The sequence below is a fragment of the Polypterus senegalus genome, chromosome 10 (genome assembly GCF_016835505.1).
Source record: "Polypterus senegalus isolate Bchr_013 chromosome 10, ASM1683550v1, whole genome shotgun sequence".
NCBI lineage: Eukaryota > Metazoa > Chordata > Cladistia > Polypteriformes > Polypteridae > Polypterus > Polypterus senegalus.
The window spans coordinates 11,630,715-11,645,576 of record NC_053163.1 but is presented as its reverse complement, the minus strand read 5'-3'; the positions used below and the strand labels follow the sequence as shown (position 1 = coordinate 11,645,576).

The following is a 14,862-nucleotide window of genomic DNA, read 5'->3' as shown; positions in this document are numbered from 1 at the left end:
GACATGAAGGCAGTGGGCAGGTAGAAAATGATATATAAGATAGGGATAGATAGAGACAGATGATCCACTGCGGCAACCCCTAAATTAGAGCAGCTGAAAGAAAAATAGGATTTCAGTCAAGTTCTGGACAAATTTCAAGGAGAATTAAAGCGAACAGGATGGACCTGGCCACAATTTGGAGTGCCACAGCAAAGGGTTTGAATACTTATATAAATGAGAGATATTGATTTTTAATAAATTTGCATACCTTTCATAAAACATTTTTTCACTTTGTCATTGACCATTACCCTTCCCCAGTATGCTGGACTTTTCCTCCCACAACCCAAGCTCTTTATTCACTAGCCCAGTATAAAGAGTGTTGCTGTGTGTGTAGTTGTGCACCAATTTCATTCCTGCCTTGTGCTGATACTGCTTGGTTAGGCTTCAGTTGCCTAACTGGATTCCAAAAAATGAAGTTTTTTAGAGGTTGTCCCTAATGAGCCTAGAAGGTGTCACTCATTAACAGACAAAGCTGAGCACAGTAGGCTCAGCTCCGAAGACTTGCAGATAAACCCACGGACAGCCACAGGGAGTACGCAGACATTGTCACCTCGGACCGGAGTGGCAGAGCTTCAGGAACTATGTTTGTGACATGGGCAGGGAGTTGATGACCATGAAAATGCCATCAAGTACCCCATGTTGTCTTCACCTGCTTGGGAATTTTGATTTTTCCAGTACATTAAATAATAGTAAACGTGGAAAGGTTGCAGTTAAGTGCCAGCCCAAGAAGGTGGGGCAGAATCGGGGCACGTGCAAGGACTCGAGTGACAGGTGACAAGGGACAATGAGCGGTGCGGCGTGTCGGCTTGAAGCGCAGCATTTATGCGTGTGGGCTGCGCGGCGGTGACGACTCTAGGCTTGATGCCACCTGTGCCCACGTCGCGCCAGTCAGCCTCGCCAGGAGGGTGCAGCAGCCTCATCGGCTGGCTTGCATCTGCGGAGCTCCTCTCTCCGGAACTGTTGTTGCCGACGGAGCGGCCGTGTCACTAGCTTAACGAGCGGGTCCATCCGTCCGTCTGTCCTCCCGCCTGCAGCGCCGTGCACCGAGAATGGAAGGCACGGTCTGCGCCGCCGTCTTCTTGGAGCGCTTCACCTCCGCAGTGGAACAGGCGGTGAAAGAGGCCGCGGAGATGATCCTGGAGCAGTTCGTGGAGGCGGCGGAGAGCGAGGCACCCGTTATGCCGGAGAAGCCGAGAGACGGCGAGTCGCGCAAGCGGCGCTTCAGAGAGCACTTCTGCGGCTCCGTGGAGGAAGTGATCCGAGCGGCCCTGGAAACCGTCATCGGCGAGTTCACCGGCTTCGTGGACAGTCGCTTCGCCGACTTCCAGCTCAAAATGTCCGTCAAAGACAAGGAGATCGACAGCTTGAGACTGCAACTGGAAGTGTGCGAGAGCGAGCTGCGGGCGGCTAAGGGGCGTCCGAACTCCGCGGACAGCGTGCGGCCCACGTCGGTGGGCAGCGGCAAGAGAAAAATGAGCCCCTCGATGCCCAGCTCGACCGCTGCATCAGAACTGTCAGCCGGGGAATCCCAGCCGGAAAAGGTGACTGATAATCAGCAGAGCTCTCCGGTCAAAAGCGGAGATGAGACTCAGGGGGATTCGGACCAAGGACAGGTAATCCGAGGAGAAGCTGAAGAGGAACCCAAAGAGAACCAGACGTTGTCAGTTGTAGTCCTGGACTGGGAGCAGATTGAAAGCATCTCAAGAGGTTCAGAGCAGGGTAAGAGGATGATGAGATGCATAATGTAACCAGTTAATCATTCAATCGATCGATCAACCAATCAATCGAGCGCTGCATTGACAGCATGCACTGCTATAAGACAATGAACGAAGTGAACGAGAATGTGAGGTGCATGTCTACTGTAAAGGGGGCAAGTGGTGTACAGGCGGTGGACTGAGTGTGTGAGTACTAAATGCTCATTTTCTACAACAATATCAGCTTTTAATTCAAAAGAAAGCAGGGGTCAGCTTCCCGATTATACCAACTTCACCACAACCACGACTAGTTGGAGCTTAAGTGCCATTCAGGATTCTATAGGTGCCCTTTGACAACATATAGCAGGGGCCAGCCAGTAGTCACCCTTCATTTTATAACTGGCCCAGAGTTGGTGTCTCACCAACGAATACCCATGACCTCCCTCCTCTCTTTAATCAAATGTAAGTGTATAGTTTCAAGGGGACCCAAACACCTCTTTGATCACATATACTAATATGAATGCGCTCCCGTCTCAAAGCGGAAAACTCCTAGATGTTATACAGTATGACACTAATAACAAATACCAACCCGCTCCTTCCCTACAACTGTTCTTAGATGCTATAGAATACAAAGATTAATATGGCTGTACCTTCAAGGGGAAGCCCATCCTTTGGCGCTATCTAATATTAATACAAGGGGGACCCCCATTGACTAATATGTTATGTAAAAAAATTACACATTGCAACACTGCAAGAAGAGATAAGACACCAAAAACACACCAGGGGTCCCACCAGGGGTCTGATAAATTTTTTTGTAAAATTATTTTAAAGAGGTACATTTCTCAGAGAGGACAACATATACCCCTGTGCCAATCCTCGCCACTTTAAAATGAGTATCACCACAAAGCACTTTGCACAAATCACCTGCACTTCAGGACAAGTAATCCAGCTGAAGCTAAGCATGTCTACTCAGATGAGAGACTAACCAGGAGAAGCTTGGGTTGCTGCTTGTGACGGTGGTGGTGAGGCCATCAGGGGGCTCTCACACTGTGTTTTTTCTGTGGATCGCTTTGCCCCAGTGTAGTGAATGAGACACTGTGCTGGAAAAACTGGTGAGACATTAAACTGGGGTCCTGACTCTCTGTGGTTATAGAACATCCCTGGGCATCCTCTGAAAAGAGTTCTGGCTAAATTGCCCACCGTGATCTGATCATTCCCTGTCCCTTACTGGGTATGTCTGTCTCACCACTTCACCTCTTAATACAGTGGTTCTCAATCTCTGGGGCGCAAAGTAACAAAAAGGGGGTGCGAAGATGTGAAAAAAAAAAAACAAGAATCGAAAATATGAAAAATCCATCTATTGAAACCAAAACAAATTAACTTAAACTACATTCTGATACTAGAAAAATAAATATAGAGTTAGATAAATGTTGATAAAAGTTAAGTAGGTATAATAAAATATGCATCTTTGATATATCATTAATTAAAAAAGAACAAATTGGTATTAGTGGGCTCCTTTCAAAAATAGGTTAGGGGGGCACGATTAAAACTGTTATGAAAACTCGGGTTGCAAATACTTAAAGGTTGATAAACACTGACCTAATAACTAATGTGTGGTAAGCCTACTGGTGCATGAGTGATTGGCATTACATCATCCATGTGGATGTTGCATATTGGTGGTGGATGAGGTGGCTCCCCTACTGTCTATATAAAGTGCTTGAGCAGGGCTGGGTCTAGGAACCCGCTGGGGCACCAAGGCCAAAGCCAAACCCCATCACATTGTGTGTAATTTCAAGGGAACCCACGCCCCCCGCTCTTTAATATTACAGTCAGATATGAACATGTTCCGCTCTCCACAGGGGACCCCCCGCTCCTACATGTCATGCACCACTCATATCAACAGGCTTCTAAATTCCATAACCCTAAACCCTACTCTACCCCCACCCAGGGGTGCCAATTACCCTTGAGATGGACCTGTTTTTGAGTGTTTAGTCAAGCACTATAAATGTAACTCATTATTATTATTGTTATTATTATTATTGGTTATGATATAATACAATGCAATATGACACAATAATGATCTATCTAAACAAAACCCTCTTCCTCCTTTATCAGACAATCCATTACAATAAGCAGGCCCTTGCTTGTGAAGGGAATACAGGGTCTGAATGTGATCTTGAATTGGGGGCAGAGTGGTGCAGTGATAGTTCTGATGGAGACTGGGGTTCAGGTGCTCCCTGTGTGGAGTTTGCATGTTCTCCCTGTGTCTTGGTGGGTTTCCTCTCATAGACACACAGGTTCAGTGGATTGGCGATGCTACATTTGCCCCTGAGGTGTGTGTGCTACCTCTGTGATGGGCTGGCACCAGCTGCTCCGAAGCCCCTGTGACCCTACTCTGGATAAGCAGGTTTACAAAACAGATGGATTTGACTTTGATTTTATTGTTTTGTATTTATAAACCTAAACGCTCCAACCCTGTCATCAGTGGGGGTCATTTTTGGTTCCCAAGAGAACTATCCACATGAAGGTCCCACAAAGAACCTTTAGATCCATAACAAGGTCCAAAAATAATAATCATGAATAGTTGATGATAGATTTGTCAAATTCTGATTTTCTCCTGATTTTAAAAGGGGAACAACCACAGGCTTTTCTCGCTCTGTTAGTATCCTACTAGGCAGCCTACTAGACATTAAAGATTTATGTTTTTCCCACATATTAGGAGTCTTTTCAAAGTCCAAAGGACCAACTCTATTTGCAAAGAACCTTTCCCAGAATGAAATGGTTCCTTCTTAAGCAATGGTTCAAGGAGGAACCACACTACCCAATAAAATGCAATTATGTGGAGTTCTCCCCCATGTCCATGTAGGTACTTGATTTTTTGATGCCAAAAACATGCCTTGGGTTAGTTAGCAACAGTAAAAAAAATAAAAAACAAAGGTCCACACGACTGTTGAAGGATGTGTGAGTCTGCCCAGTGCAGGGATGGTTCTCTGCCTGAACCCACTGCTGCCCAGAGCCGGGTTTAAAAACAGATGGAGAAATGAAGTCTGGGAGAAAACCAGCATCTACTAAATCATTAATAGCTGTAGTTGAGTTCTAAAAAGGTGTGTAAAAAGTCACACACTGTTCATATTGTGCCTTACAGTGTGAAGGACCCCAAAACATATAGCGCAGAAGTAAGCTCAGTAATGCAGTCTATTCCTTTGAAATAAGAGAAAGAAGTGGATTAAGATTGTGAAATGAATCACAAGGAAGGTGTAATGTTTTGAACAGGGAGGTCTTGTGGGTAAACTTTAGGTATGAAAGGGTTTGCTATCTATCTATCTATCTATCTATCTATCTATCTATCTATCTATCTATCTATCTATCTATCTATCTATCCTGCCTACTACACTAAAATTCATTTCTATCTATCTATCTAAGTCTGCTGATTACACTAAAATATCTATCTATATAATCCTTCCAACTACACTAAAATATCTATCTATCTAATCCTTCTGACTACACTAAAATATCTATCTATCTAGCTAGGTAATCCTGCCGACTACACTAACATATCTAGCTATCTATGTAATCCTTCCAACTACACTAAAATATCTATCTATCTATGTAATCCTTTCGACTACAATAAAATATCTATCTATCTATCTATCTATGTAATTCTGCCGACTACACTAAAATATCTATCTATCTATCTATCTATCTATCTATCTTGGTGACATGATGTGGTCCCAGAGAGGAACGTAGCATAGTTCATCCAGCTCAATCTAATTTAAAGACATTGGAGGGCTAGGGACTATACAGTGAGCATTAGATGCAGGGAAGGTTGGAAAGGGTACAAGCCCATCATACCATCACCAGATGCCAGTTCATCACATAGTCATGCATATGCTCACACCCACAAAAAAACAGCATAAGTATGCCCTTCACCATACCTAAATATGACAGAAAAACTGGAATGCCCAAAGAAGACCCCACACCAACCATAAATCATAAAGACCAGGATGCTGTATATTGTGGGTCTAACCACAGTACCACCATCATGCCATCCCTGGTAGTACACATTATTACATTTCATAGTGATCCATGAGGCTCACCTCTGAACGCTTCTGCTTTTCTTTCCCTATAGATTCTCTGCCAAAAGCAGTGAAAGTATCATACAATGATGTGGCTCGGATGCAACAGATCTCCATCCTGGAGGACAACAGGATCGATGGTGAAACCCCAGCCTGGAGCTCCCCTGACAACGAAGCTGAACTCCCTAAAGAGAGCTGCAAAGAAAGCAAGGATGAGAACCTAAATGTGGAATTCCTTAGCTCTACACAAGCAGCCCCTATAGAGCCAGTGGTCCACATCAGTGAGGAGGTGTGTAGCGGAGGTCCAGCACATCTTGACCAGGGCGTCTTCAGGCAAGTGTGTGAGCAGGAATTCATTTTAGTGAAACAAGAAGCCAATCAGCAGGAGTTCATTTTGCTTAAGCCGGAGAACTGTGGGCAGGAATTTCTCCAAGTCAAGCGGGAGATGAGTGAGCCGGCAGAGCCCACCCTAGTGCCAGAGAAGGCCTTCCACAGGTTGAATTTTCATTCTGAAGATGCCTACCAGGATGCTCGAGAGACAGATGCCATGGGGCTCTACCAGAGAAGGCTTTACTCACCTCGATTGTGCGTTTCAGCAGGGCAGCAGGGTGAGGCTGAGATGGTGTACTGGGAGAACGCTGGGAGGCTGGGAGAAGATTCAGGCTTCAGCGAGAGGGACACGGCGGCCACCTACTTAACTGACTCAAGTAAGTAAGATGGAGATATCACTGCATGGTTAGCAAACACAGTTTCACATTGAGCCACCAAATGAACAAACTTTGAGAAAAGTCCAATTATTAATAATAAATTAAATAAAATAGTCAAGGGCTTTAATGAAGCAAATGATGACTTTGAAGATCACTCACATTTGTATAGTAATGATGTGCTTGATAAAAACAAAATGACTGTAAATAACAGAAGTGTAGAAAAAAATACAATAAAGTTGATTAAAGAAGGACAGGGAATTCAATGATACAGCAATACAACTGAAAACTTGGGGCCTTTTCAGAACATTAAAGTTCATTAAACAGTAAAATAAAACTCAATGTGAGCAACTGTACAGGAAAGGTGAAAACGTGGGATCAAGCAGCTAGTTAGATTTAGTTAATCTCTTCATGTGGCCTGTGTGAATAGTAATGTTCACTGCCACAGCAGGTATAAATAGACAGTATATAGGAAGAAACACGTATTAACATACAGAATAAAATATTAGTTATTCTTCATTTTCTCTGAGAAAACTGTAAATTTTACTTAGTACTTCAATGTGCAATTGTTTTCAGAAATGTTTCCATTTTTTGGTGTGTTGTTGTAATAGTTTTATATTCTGTCTGTGCAAAGTGGTAATATCATCATGTCATAGTGTATGTAAGTGAAAACATTATGCTCACATATCATTGCATTTATTTTTTTGTCACAAATATATGTTTGTTTCTTTGTGTATTTATTTCTAATACTTTAAAATACCCGCCTTAACAAAGGACAAGTGCCTGTATGTGTCTGTGTGCCCATCCAGTTCTTAGGTCTCTGTTAAATGCCATTTGGTATGGGATTTCGTAAAAGCAGTGCTAATGTCTCTTATGTGCCATCTGTTGGAAAATAACAAAAATTACAAAATGCATTCCAATAGAAGGTCCACTGCAAATGTTAGTGCTGAATATGTCTAATAGAGTGTAATTGCCAGACGGACAGAAATCGACTTATCCACATTAATAAAAAAGGACAAGTGCCCATGTGTGTGTTTGTGTGTCTGTGTGTCTATCTGGTAGTTATGTCTCTGTTATAGGCCATTGAGTATTTGATTCAGAGAAGCAGTGGTAATGTTTGTAATTTACCATCTGTTGTAATGAAAAATCAAATGCACTTTATTATTTCAAATGTTTGAGATATGCCATCTGTTGCAATGACAACTGCAATGCATTCGAATATTTAAAAGCAGTGCTAATGTTTGTGATGTGCCATCTGTTAGAAAGAAAAATGCAATGCTTTGTATTATTACAAATGTTTGCATCATCTATAGAAATTAAAAATGCAATGAATTATATCACTAACACCACTGCTAATGTTTGTGATGCGCCATCTGTTGGAATGAAAAATACAATGCATTTCATTACTATCCACATTTATATGGATACACCTTAATAAAATGGGAATGGTTGGTGATATTAACTTCCTGCTTGTGGCACATTAGTATTTGTGAGGGGGAAAACTTTTCAAGTTGGGTGGTGACCATAGTGGCCATTTTGAAGTCGGCCATTTTGGATCTGACTTGTTTTTCAATAGGAAGAGGGTCATGTGACACATCAAACTTATTGGGAATTTCACAAGAAAAACAATGGTGTGCTTGGTTTTAACGTAACTTTATTCTTTCATGAGTTATTTACAAGTTTCTGACCACTTATAAAATGTGTTCAATGTGCTGCCCATTGTGTTGGATTGTCAATGCAACCCTCTTCTCCCACTCTTCACACACTGATAGCAACACCGCAGGAGAAATGCTAGCACAGGCATCCAGTATCCGTAGTTTCAGGTGCTGCACATCTCGTATCTTCACAGCATAGACAATTGCCTTCAGATGACCCCAAAGATAAAAGTCTAAGGGGGTCAGATCGGGAGACCTTGGGGGCCATTCAACTGGCCACATGACCAATCCACTTTCCAGGAAACTGTTCATCTAGGAATGCTCGGACCTGACACCCATAATGTGGTGGTGCACCATCTTGCTGGAAAAACTCAGGGAACGTGCCAGCTTCAGTGCATAAAGAGGGAAACACATCATCATGTAGCAATTTCACATATCCAGTGGCCTTGAGGTTTCCATTGATGAAGAATGGCCCCACTATCTTTGTACCCCATATACCACACCATACCATCAATTTTTTGTTCCAACAGTCTTGGAGGGATCTATCCAATGTGGGTTAGTGTCAGACCAATAGCGGTGGTTTTGTTTGTTAACTTCACCATTCACATAAAAGTTTGCCTCATCACTGAACAAAATCTTCTGCATAAACTGAGGGTCCTGTTCCAATTTTTGTTTTGCCCATTCTGCAAATTCAGTGCGCCGATCTGGGTCATCCTCGTTGAGATGCTGCAGTAGCTGGAGTTTGTAAGGGTGCCATTTGTGAGTAGCTAATATCCGCCGAAGGGATGTTCGACTAATGCCACTCTCCAGTGACATGCGGCGAGTGCTACGCTGTGGGCTCTTGCTGAATGAAGCTAGGACAGCCACTGATGTTTCTTCATTAGTGACAGTTTTCATGCGTCCACATTTTGGCAAATCCAACACTGAACCAGTTTCACGAAACTTAGCAAGCAGTTTGCTAACTGTAGCATGGGAGATGGGTGGTCTCGTAGGGTGTCTTGCATTGAAATCTGCTGCAATGACCCGGTTACTGCGTTCACCAGACATCAACACAATTTCTATCCGCTCCTCACGTGTTAACCTCTGCGACATGTCAATGGCTGTAAACAAAGAGAAACTTGTAAATAACTCATGAAAGAATAAAGTTACGTTAAAACCAAGCACACCATTGTTTTTCTTGTGAAATTCCCAAATACGTTTGATGTGTCACATGACCCTCTTCCTATTGAAAAAAAAAGTTGGATCCAAAATGGCCGACTTCAAAATGGCCACCATGGTCACCACCCATCTTGAAAAGTTTCCCCCCTCACATATACTAATGTGCCACAAACAGGAAGTTAATATCACCAACCATTCCCATTCTATTAAGGTGTATCCATATAAATGGCCCACCCTGTACATTCCAATAGATGTTGCACTGCAAACATTAACACTGAATACATCCAACAGAGAGAAATCAGCTTATCCACCTGAATAATAAAAGCACAGGTGTCTCTGTGTCCATCTAGTTGTTATGTCTCTGTTATGTAGTATAGTTACAGTATGTAGGTTATCATTCATGAAAGAAGGGCCAATGTTTGTAATACACCATCTGTTGTAATGAAAAACCCAATGCACTTTATTACTTCAAATGCTTGAGATATGCCATCTGATAAAATGACAAATGCTTTGCATTTCACTAAAAATGGTTTGTGATGTGCCTTCTGTTAGAATTAAAAAGCAATGCATTGTATTACTACAAATGTTGGTGATGCGCCAACTGTAGAAATGAATGATGCAATGGATTTTATTAACGCCAGTGCTAATGTTTGTGATGTGCCATCTGTTGGAATGAAAAATGCAGTGCATTTCATTACTATCTACAAAATACAGTCCAATGCACTGCAAACAATGATGAATACATCTAACAGAGAGTAAATGCAGGGCATAAAGAAATCAGCTTATCCGCCTTAATAATAAAAGCACGTGTCTCTGTGTGTGCGTGTGTGTGTATCTGTGTGTCCATGTGGTTGCTATGTCTCACATTTGGTATGGGATTTATAAAGTAGTGCTAATGTTCTTTATGCACCATCTGTTGGAACGAAAAACAGTGCATTTTATTACTTCATGCAAAATACGTTGCAATAGAACGATGATCTGCAAACATTAATGCTGAATATGCCCAACTGAGAGTAACTACCAGACTGACAGAAATCAGCATATCCACTTTAATAAAAAGGACAAGGTTCTGTGTGCGCATCTGTGTATCTGTTTGTCTGTTAGGAAGAAAATATTTAAATATGCAAAGTTGAGGAAGAAAGGTAAAAAAATCAATGATAGCAATACCAAAAACATGGTCTAAAAATAAGAAAATCGGTGTTATCGACGTATTTCTGTTGCCCGCTGTTAATGCGCTGTCACAGCGGCTTAGTAGCCACTTTCTTACACCCGCTCGGACCACGAGAATGGGGTCTACACCTTTGATGCTAATGACTGATAACGTCGGGTGGTGGGTAATGGATGGGTGAAAATAACGATAAATCGACGATCATTTCAGGAAACCAAAGCCCTGACACCACCTGGCTGGAGTCGCTAAATCCAATGCGGTATCAACCACGGTTACACTTTCCCTGCAAAACACTGTGGTCAGTTTTTGACGAGCGGTAAAAAAGATTGGCTCTACCCGAAAAAGAAAAGACCACCCCGAGGGAAAGGGGCGTATAATTATACCAGACCAAATGGACCCCCCAGGCATTAAAAAGAAAAAAAACATGACATCTACGACGATTACTTAGATTTCAACCCATCTTTGATGTGTAGTTCTTCTATAAAACGTTACATTTCTGGTGTAGCACTGAGTGACCAACCTCTTTCTATTTTCTCTCCCTCTCTTGAAGGCCATGCAGATTCCTCTCTGTCTTCCTTCTCCGAGACCCCATCTCTGCAGCGCCTTCCGCAGTCTGAAGGTCGGTGGCTCGGGGATGCCGAGACCCCGCAGCCCACACAGGACGTCCTAATTCAGTACCACTGTCCCGAATGCACAGAGACCTTCTTTGATCTGGAGTGCCTTGTGCAACACCGAGAGGTTCACTCACTTGAGACCGATCACCCGGATGATCCTTCGGGGCCACTTAGTGGACAGGAAATTGCACTGAACCCCCAAACTCCAAAGAAATGGTACGAATGCGACGAGTGCGGGAAGAAAGTGTTGAGCAAAAGGAGCCTCCTGCAGCACCAGGCGATCCATACGGGAGAGAAGCCATACTGCTGCGACGAATGCGGGATGCGGTTTGCTCTGAAAACGTACTTTCAGTACCATCAGATGGTCCACAGTGGAGAACGGCCCTACCCCTGCTCCCTATGCGAGAAGACGTTCAGAGGGATCGCCGCCCTTCGTGAGCACTACAAAATCCACAGTGGAGAGAAGCGCTTCATGTGCACCGAATGTGGGAAGCGATTCCGGACCAAATCTAATCTCACCACTCACAAGAGCGTGCACACCGACGAGAGGCCACACGCCTGTTCTGAATGCGGCAAAAGCTTCAAGCTCAAAGGCGATCTGGTGAAACACAAGAAACTCCATCTAGCGGACAAGCCTTATCCGTGCGCCGAATGTGGAAAGAGATTCCGGACAAAATCCAATCTTAAAAGTCACTATAGCGTGCACAGTGAAGAAAGGCCATACTCGTGCGCCGAATGTGGGAAGAGTTTCAAACAGAGAGGTGACCTTTTAAAACACATGAAAATCCACTTTATTGAGAGGATATGGTGCCCTACTGAAGGTAGGGTACTCATTCACTGACGTTTTTATTTGTCCAGATTGCCCGTCTCTTCTAGTGTGGAAAAGCGGAAAATCCGAAACGTTTATCAATTTTCTTCTTTGATCGTTTCTAGACTCTCCTTCTGCATTTCTTGCATGGCCATGTAAATATGACCCTCTTTATACTGTATTTTCATAGTTTTTTCAGCATTCCTCACAACATGGGTGGATTAACTTGTGCTATTCTGATTTCACCGAAGATCTACTATGAGTATGATATTATTTATGTAATACTTTTGTATTAAAACAACGAAAAAAAGAAGACCGAAAATACAAATCATACAGGAGAAAACAAAAAAAAAATCAATTTCTAAAAAAAAACAAAGACGTAAAAGTCAGTTGGAAATGTCAGAATTTAATATAAATGGATAAACAAACCTCGACTGATTCAATCGACTGTTCTCCGAAAGCAGTCCATCCTTACAAAGAACCACATGAACTGTAGGTGGGAATTTTAGTGGAAATCGAGTCACTAGTGTAGCACCATCATTTCTGCCAAAGATATCCTTTATATACAACTGCACAAAAAAAGTACCGATAACCACCGCCGACTTGCTCCATGACCAGAACAGTGAAACCAACTGGCTAAATTAAAATTGGAATAAATAAATGGCCGCTCCCGCAAAACTTCAAACTTAAGGCCTGTAATGGATAGATTACAAAATAAGAGTCGTTAATGTCTTGGGTTCAGATCTCAATCCCAATTGTTGTATACACAAAGTTCACAGGTTCTCTCTCTTTGTGGGGTTTCCTCCCACATTTCCAAAGACATGAAGGTTTGGTTGATTGGGCAATTCTAGATTTGTACCCCATATTCCCCTCTATAGACCCCCTGAGGTCCACTCTACGGGTCCTCCTGTGGTCCCCTCTATTGTTCCCCCTGTGGTCCCCTCTATGAGTCCTTCTGTGGATCCATCTCTGGTCCACTCTATGTGACCCTATGTGGTCCCCTGAGGCCCATCCAAGTCTGTTATGATAAGCTTCATCCACATATGACTCTGAAACTGGATCAAGCAGGTTTGAGAATCTGATGTAAGTTCTTCATGTTTTCTTAAACAATGCAATAACAATAAGAAAGTAGCCAGCAGTTCATCATAATCTGCTCAAAGGTCAGTAAAACCTTTGGAAAGAAATAACTGAAGAACCGAGAAATACTCACCTCCTGCAGCTCACACAATTATTGTAGATCATGAGAAAGATATTAGAAATGTCTGACAAAGCAGAACAAGCACAGTAGTTATGCATAGAAGTACATAACATCTTTCAATAACAGTCGTACCTGCCTTCAAATTAAGAAATTAATTGGGTTAAAATTGTGCCAGCCCTCCAGGGCAGAGATTTGAGACTTGTTTGAAGAGTTAGCCTGCAATTCCTGAAGAACAATCTGTGACTAACCTCCATAAATGGTGAGCACGACCTGACGCTGCCTCTTCATGTTTTCAAGCCCAACTCTGACTGTTAGAGATTTAGAAAGGAGGGTTGCCGCCATCCCATCAAATCTGGACTGATCCTACAGTACTCTCAGGCATTTTCCATTGTTCCCTTAATCAGAGCTGCTTAGGATATTAAATATTGGGGGTCTTCATATGCATTATAATACAGCAAAATAGTCAGTTGTAAGTGAACACTTAACCCTTAGAACAGGGGTCCCCAACTCCAGTCCTGGAGGGCCGCAGTGGCTAGAGATTTTCATACTAACCGTTTTCTTTTCGCTGCTAATTAACTTATTTTGAACTATTTTTAATTGACTTGCTCTTGAAGACTCAGACCCCTTAATTGTCTCTTTTTCCTTAATTAGCAGCAAAACAATAATGAGATACAAAATGAGCCAAAACATGACCAGCAAACTGTGCCCATCATACAATATCTGAAAATATTTTAACAGTGCTCTTAGAAAGAGAAAATCAACAATTCCAGAAATGTCTGCAATTGCACAATGAGAGCAGCAAAAAGCTGTAGAAGTAAAGAATGGGTTTAATTAACAATAAGACTCGGCGCCTAATTAAGCAACTGGTTGGACTGAAAATTGGTTGGAATTTGAGGCCATGACTTAGTTGGTCTTCTGCTGTCTCATTCTCTTCACATTTAATTTCTGTTTTAGTGCCATTTAAGGAAAGAAATGAAGCAATTCAGAGGAACGATGAAGAAATTCAGGGGAAGAATGAGTCATTTAAAACGAAAGGAAAACGAGTTAATTAGCAACAAAAACAGGACACGAATTAAGAAAAGAGTTAAAATGAGAACCTGCAGCCACACTATGCTAAAATCTGCAGTGTTACAGTAAATGAACATTTGCAGTGTTGAAGTAGCCCTTAGAGTTTCTATGTCATTTCATTTAGTTTTGCAGGGTAAATCTTACTGATGTTTTTACTCATGACAGCTTGTAGTTTAATCTTCTTTACTTCCTAATGACAGATTAGATCAGGGGTGTCGAACCCCAGTCCTGGAGGGCTGCTGTGGCTGCAGGTTTTCATTCTGACCATCTTCTTAATTAGTGACCAGTTTTGCTGCTAATGAATTCTTTTAATTAACTTGACTCAGGCCCCTTAGGTGTTTCTTTTTCCTTAATTAGCAGCCAAATTATAATGAGACACAAAACAAGCCGCTACACGAGCAGCGCACCTTTGCCCATCACACAATATCTGAAAATAAAGAGAGGTGAAGGTCTCAGTAAGGCTGATCTCTCAGGTCACCAAAACACTTTGACAATGTTTTTATGAAAAACAGAAAATCAACAGTTTTGTCAATGTCTGCTGTGGCAGAAAGAGAGCAGTAACAAGCCATGGAATTAAATAACGGGTTTAATTAACAGCAAGCATCAGCTTCTCATTAAGAAAGTGGTTGGAGTTTGAAGCACCAGTTTAGCTGGTCATCTTTTCGCTCGTTTCATGCCTT

The 14,862-nt window shown here is 42.4% G+C and overlaps 1 protein-coding gene across 1 annotated transcript; it reads left to right on the top strand.

The window, feature by feature from the left end:
• The first annotated feature begins 699 nt into the window (after positions 1 to 699).
• On the top strand, positions 700 to 12,812 carry LOC120536717 (zinc finger protein 502-like). The gene is made up of 3 exons (XM_039765176.1): positions 700 to 1,758; positions 5,863 to 6,516; positions 11,045 to 12,812. The coding sequence occupies exons 1-3, from the start codon at positions 1,089 to 1,091 to the stop codon at positions 11,947 to 11,949; spliced, it is 2,229 nt and encodes a 742-aa protein (XP_039621110.1). The 5' UTR covers positions 700 to 1,088; the 3' UTR covers positions 11,950 to 12,812.
• Positions 12,813 to 14,862: the final 2,050 nt, after the last annotated feature.